This window comes from Populus trichocarpa, chromosome 13 (assembly GCF_000002775.5).
Source record: "Populus trichocarpa isolate Nisqually-1 chromosome 13, P.trichocarpa_v4.1, whole genome shotgun sequence".
Classification (NCBI taxonomy): Eukaryota; Viridiplantae; Streptophyta; class Magnoliopsida; order Malpighiales; family Salicaceae; genus Populus; species Populus trichocarpa.
The window spans coordinates 14,111,686-14,117,685 of NC_037297.2; the positions used below are offsets into that span (position 1 = coordinate 14,111,686).

Consider the following 6,000-nt stretch of genomic DNA (forward strand, 5'->3'; position numbering starts at 1 on the left):
ACTTAGATTCTTTTTAGCGTAACATTTGTTTTATATAAGAAAAGTTTTCTTGACCCGCTATGAAACGCGAATAAAATATCTAGTGGAATCTAATACATGTAAATTTGTATAATGAGAGACAACTGCATCCTAGAGGAAAGTTGTCTCTTTTTTTTCACCATTAACATAAATCAAACTTGTGTAGTGAGACATGATTAGACTTGTAATTAAGTTGTAATCAACTAAAGTTTAAGCCTTATGAAAACCTAGAGGAAAGTTGAAGTTCCAAACCCACGTCCAACCAATAAGGAATAAAGCCAGACTGAAAGACCCGAGTCCTACGATGTAGCCAAGTTTGTAGGAAATTGGCTGGTATACAAAGCCAAAGACAGACAATGCAGTGATGCACAGACAAAACAACCCTCAAATGACTCTTAACTTTCCTAAAAAACATTACTTTGTTTGAATCCCAAAATCCATCCGAAACAGAATGCCATTCTCTATCTTCTCTTTCTATCTCCTTCCCTTCATTGAAAAATCAAGTTTTTGTCTCCCCTTGACCTCCCTTCTGTGGACATTCTTACACCACCACCACCACCACCACCACCACCACAATGCCATCCTCTCGAACCCCATAAAAGGTTTGATCCTTTTTTATTGTCTTCATAGCTTTGTGTGCTTATTTGTTTTATTGGGGATATGCAAAATTTGTCTAGTTTGCTGTTTTTATTGCATATACAGAGACATATGCCACCACTTTTTACAAAGTTTCAAACTTTTTTGTATTGCAAAAGTTGATGCATAAAGATCCCATTAATTGCGCTTGTTAAATCTCTGCCTCTCCAAAAAGTTAGCTTCTGAGCATCTCTGTGTTTATACCATCATTGCATTCCTCGACTTAATGAGAGAAAATGATGCGTGGTTGAATATTATGAGGAGAGCATGGTTTGGTTGCAATCATGTCACTTTTTTTTTTTCAATGCCTTCTCTTTTTTTGTCTCTTGGCCTTTTGCTTTTGGTTAGAAAGAGAAAAGAACTAAAGCTTTAATTTTTATGGTCTCCTCATGAGATTGAGAAAGAGTAGACAATGCTTTTCCTCTTGTTCTTCTCGTCACAGAGTAAAAATCCTCACTTCTGTTTGATATTTTAGAGACTTTAGGAAATGCCCATTTGGTAAAGATTTGGTTTTTTTTTGTTGGTATTTTGTAATGCCTGTTGCAGCTGATTGATAAACTAATTTGTGATAATTGGAGGGTTTTTTTTTTTGCCATTGATTACCTCCTGCGTATCCATTTCAGTCTCAAGACATTTTTGTAGTCTTTTTTAGAATTCTTAATTGATATCAAGAGTCTACTAATAATGCGCAATATGCCTTTCGTTTGCATCTATAGGTGAATTAACTATTTGTAATTAGACTCTGAGTTCCTGTGTTGACATCAAGATAGCATGTGTCCTCTCAAGAGTGTAGAATTTTGAATTTCAAAACCTTATTTTCATGAGTTGAAGCTCTCTTTTATGTTTGTGAGCTTATCTTCACTTCGTAGCCTGTTTGAGGAGTGTCTCAATGCTCTGCATTGAATACATTTGTTTGATAATACCCGTCTCTTGAATTTGTGAAGAAAATCAGACAGTTAAATCCTGAACATAGAGAGTTTGATCTTGTTATTGTTTTGGAAACTCACTGATGTGCATGATCCATACCAAATATTTGATACTGAAACGCATTTTCAAAATGAAATGTAGGTTGATGAGGATGATGTTTATTGGAAACGAAAGAAGAGTAGTGAAGAGTTGGAATGGTCACATAATTCCACTCGCGTTATTTCGCAGTTAACTCAATGTTTTGGTGAGTACAGTTTCTTTACTCTCTTCTGAATACTCACTGTTGTTGTTATATCTAAACAATTCGCTAGCTATAGTTTGTGCTGTCATATGCCAGGTTAATTTTTATGTATGAACATTCACAGCATTATTATTGTGCTGTATTTCAATTCAATTAATTTGTTATTCTCTGGGTTGATAATGATTACCTTTACATAGCTTAACAACTAGGAAGGGCTCTTTTCTCCAAAATTACTGGCACTGCCTTGAATTCTCAATCTCACAGAGCACATTTGGCAATGTGGAGTTCAGCATGATGCAATATGCAAGAACAAAACTGCTACCATTCTCTTCTTCTGTCATATTACATTATGCTCCATAAATGTTTTATCAGACATCTTAGGTCTCTTAGCAAGCTGCTGAAAATATTTGACTACAATATAGTAGTTTGTAGGTTAGTAGATAAATAATATTTTAATGCTTAAACCGTTTTGGATTTAAAGAGTGTTCTGTTTTTTCATTGTCTAAGTTTCAGTTTTCTGGGAAAGGATAGGTGCCTTGTCTAGCTTTCTTTCATTCATGTCAGAAGGCAATATCCATTTGCGTTTACCATGGCTAGCGGTTTTAGCATTCTTCATGATTCAATCTCAACTTCATGATGTAAAAACATGTATTTTCTTTGCATTGAAAGTGCTTTGCAATTTGTTGTTAGAAGCATTATGTTAATCCGAATTACATTCCTTCTTTCATACTCATGTCCCCTATCTTAGAATCTAGGGACTAATACTACAGTAGCTTTATAACATGGATGTATAATGTGTTATATAAGTCAGTGACATATCTATAAGACTGCCCAACATTACCATATGATTCTTCCAGCTTGAAACATTTCATTGGATACTTTTTTGATTTTCACTGATCAGTTCCTGATGGTTGTAGCTAATGCTATGGTTGGACCACGTTCATGGATAGCAGGGCTCTTTACTCGCTCACCATATAAACGTAACGACAAAGTTCTTGACTTCTGCTTGACTCCTCATTTGGTAAGTAGAAGTATTAAGTAAAGAAATGAGCCATTTCTCTTTAATCCTGTATAGAAGGATGGACACACACTTGCACAACCCCCACCTACTTCTAAGTTATGTGTGTGTCAGCATGTGTATGTAGTCAAAATTGATCGTGGAATTCATGTAGTGGCACCAACTGTTGCAGTGAGCTGGTTCCTCAAAGTTACCAATAGTCCCAGCCATTGCCTTTTGCTCTAGGGCTTCAGTTCAGGGAATTTATGTTGCAATTTTCAGAATTTAAATTTGTGATTGTTGCATGATGGTTATGCCATAATATTCTTAAATATGATTTTAATATGCCATGCTCATCTTCACTAAACTTGTAATTTATTCTTTAATTCTTACCAGGAACAAAGACTACAAAAGCTTCAAGAACGAATGAGAACACCTTTTGACGAGACACGCCCTGATCATCAAGTACTTTCTTGATATGATATGATTTCTGTCAAAACATTTTTCTTGAACTTTATCTTTGACTTTGGTTTTGTCATACATAAGCTGTGATCATACACTATCATCTTTCATGCATGTCACCATCATTAATCTTTGATATTATAACTACCAGATCTCATTATCCTTTGTCATTGTCAGGAAGCTCTCAGATCATTGTGGAATGCAGCTTTTCCAGATATTCCTCTGAAAGGCTTGATCTCTGAGCAGTGGAAAGACATGGGGTGGCAAGGTGCTAATCCATCAACTGACTTCAGGTAAAGCTTTTTCAGTGGCTTCTTTTCATGTCCTTCGCTGATAAGGAGTGAATTCTGTCATGTAGAAAGAACTGAATCAATATAGAGGTTTAATCCATAATTTCATTTAGAAATCCTCCTTAAACTATTGTTCATGCCTCTCATCTTTTCCAACTTTTTCCTTAGGGGCTGTGGTTTCATTTCTCTTGAGAACTTGCTGTTTTTTTCAAGGACTTATCCGGTATGACTTTTAAACTACTGCCAAAACTTTTGCAAGCATTGCTTTATTTATTCCTATCAGAGCCTGTTCATGCTTCTCTTCGTTCCAGTTTCCCTAAAGTACGAATTTGCACAGAGTGAGCTGTGATTTTTACTGATTATGAAAATACAAAATGAAGGCATCTTTTCATAGGTTATTGTTCAAGCAGGGTGGGCAGCGAGCTACTTGGGAATACCCATTTGCTGTTGCTGGCATTAATGTTTCTTTTATGTTGATCCAGATGTTGGATTTACGGTCAGGTAAGCAGAAATGTTCAATTATCATTTGCAAATGTGATTCTTTTTCTTCAGTATTAACCAAAAACAGAAAAAGTAAAAACTGCTGCATTGGGTTTTGACTATCAAGTGAAGGTAAAATATTTTATATTTATAAGTCATGCGAGAATTGACATGTTTTTTACAGTTTTCGTGAAACCTTACTTTCCCCGAGCTTTGTTTCACTGTGGGATCTAGGAACACCTTTTCATTTCATTCTCTCCTAATCTCTTATTTCCCCCCTTCATCAATGTCTTAACAAAATGAATGTTATCTGCTCAAGGACAACCGGGTCTTAGTTTTAAAATCAATGGGGTATCCAAAATTCTTTTCATCACGAGATTTTCCTTATTTTGAGCTTAGAATTTTAAAGACAATGATGATGGAAACAGCACCATATTTTAAGCTCATTGTCTCCTTTTGTGGGCATGAATAGTTCCATCTAGTTTAAATAAGCACATAGGTTTTTTGATGCAACGGTATCGTTTGTTTCCCACTTATCTCTCCCATCATCTCTTTTGCAGAAAAACCAAGATGTCTTCCAGGAGTCACTTTTGTTAAATTACTAGGAGGTATTGAGATTACAGCTCCAACTATATTATGCTCAAGTGCTCTTTGATATACGCAAATGAATTTGGTTTTTAAGCTTCTTCTTTGTCCAAGATATACACTCATAATAGCATGTTTATAATCACAGAAGATGAATCTGCCTTTGATGTACTATTCTGTATAGCTTTCGAAATGATGGATGCTCAGTGGCTTGCTATGCGTGCTTCTTACATGGAGTTCAATGTATACCCTCTATCTCAGCAAAGTACTAGATTCTTGAACTTTGGTGATTATTTACCATGATTTGAAAGTAGCATTATTTTCAACACTAGTGAATCTATAAATTTTCCATTTGCCTACATACATTGGGTCATTTGCATGCCTTTGATATAGAGGCGCTCCATTGACTTCTGCTTGATATGTTTTTTCATTCCTGCAGGAGGTTTTACAAGTAACAAGGACACAATTGGAGAGGGAACTATCTTTGGAAGATGTTCATCGAATAAAAGATTTACCAGCATACAACCTTTTGTATCAATAGCAATTTATAGTGAGGTCCTCTTAAAATGCCCCAAAGTACTTGCTAGGTCCAGTAGAACATTTCGGAGAACCCAAAGGTTTAGATATAAATTCACGTGTCGAACTGCTGAACTGTAGAAACCATTTTTGAAGATGTTATAGCTATGCTTAATGCTATACAATGAGCTTCTCACAAGTTAATGGTGCTGAGGCTGAGTCTGATAGTGAACCCTGTAACCATCTGATGAACTGCTGTTCGCGGCTAAAATTAACTAGTGTCAACGTAGGTGGACTGCTTCTAATTCCTAACATACACGGTTCTTTTATGTTTATTAATATTTATGGCCTCCAGCAGTCGACTGATGACAAGCAATGTCGTATCCAGGACAGAGGGGGTTTTCCCTGTGTCCAACAGTATTCCTGTTTCCGATGGTTTCCACTTTTGAGTCAGAGAGGAAAGAGGTTTGAGAGGATTAGGATGGCACATTGTATAGACGATGGAGACATCAGACATGCATGCAGTTACCTGCATACGCAAACTTGATTTGAAGAATGTATGAACTTATTGTAATTTGCAACTTTTTAAAATCAAATTCCCATGATGATGTGCTATTTTTCTGGTGGCAGCTCAATTCTGAAACCTTTGCTCGCATAAGAAATATTTTACTCATTGTAACTTTACATGACATGAATTTTGAATCTTAATAACTAAAATATGACTGAAGAAAACATTAGAACTCTCTTACGTTAAATATTGGATGTTTGGCAAATCCATAAATTTTTGCAAAAGTTCTTGGAAAAGAATTCTGTGTACTCTTTAAATTCAGGTGGGGAGCGGAAGTTCG

General features: G+C 35.8%; 1 protein-coding gene across 5 annotated transcripts; it reads left to right on the forward strand.

The window, feature by feature from the left end:
• Nucleotides 1–289: 289 nt before the first annotated feature.
• LOC7497382 (uncharacterized) lies at nucleotides 290–5,795 on the forward strand. Of its 5 annotated transcripts, none has more exons than XM_024583402.2 (10): nucleotides 290–620; nucleotides 1,723–1,825; nucleotides 2,740–2,843; nucleotides 3,216–3,284; nucleotides 3,459–3,574; nucleotides 3,740–3,794; nucleotides 3,952–4,072; nucleotides 4,612–4,659; nucleotides 4,785–4,901; nucleotides 5,076–5,795. In XM_024583402.2, exons 3-10 carry the CDS (start codon nucleotides 2,748–2,750, stop codon nucleotides 5,291–5,293), a joined length of 840 nt encoding a protein of 279 aa, XP_024439170.1. In that variant the 5' UTR covers nucleotides 290–620; nucleotides 1,723–1,825; nucleotides 2,740–2,747; the 3' UTR covers nucleotides 5,294–5,795. The 5 variants fall into 5 exon arrangements, with proteins under 5 accessions (XP_024439170.1, XP_024439167.1, XP_024439166.1 ...); XM_024583399.2 differs by lacking the exon at nucleotides 290–620 and adding an exon at nucleotides 797–1,097 and having other exon boundaries at nucleotides 3,982–4,072; XM_024583398.2 differs by lacking the exon at nucleotides 290–620 and adding an exon at nucleotides 803–1,097.
• Nucleotides 5,796–6,000: the final 205 nt, after the last annotated feature.

Coding starts and splice junctions, on each gene's coding strand:
- LOC7497382 (XM_024583398.2), top strand. CDS start 1,044: ATGAGATTGAGAAAGAGTAGACAATGCTTTTCCTCTTGTTCTTCTCGT. Junction 1,098..1,722: donor CTTGTTCTTCTCGTCACAGA/GTAAAAATCCTC, acceptor AATGAAATGTAG/GTTGATGAGGATGATGTTTA. Junction 4,660..4,784: donor TTTTGTTAAATTACTAGGAG/GTATTGAGATTA, acceptor TTATAATCACAG/AAGATGAATCTGCCTTTGAT.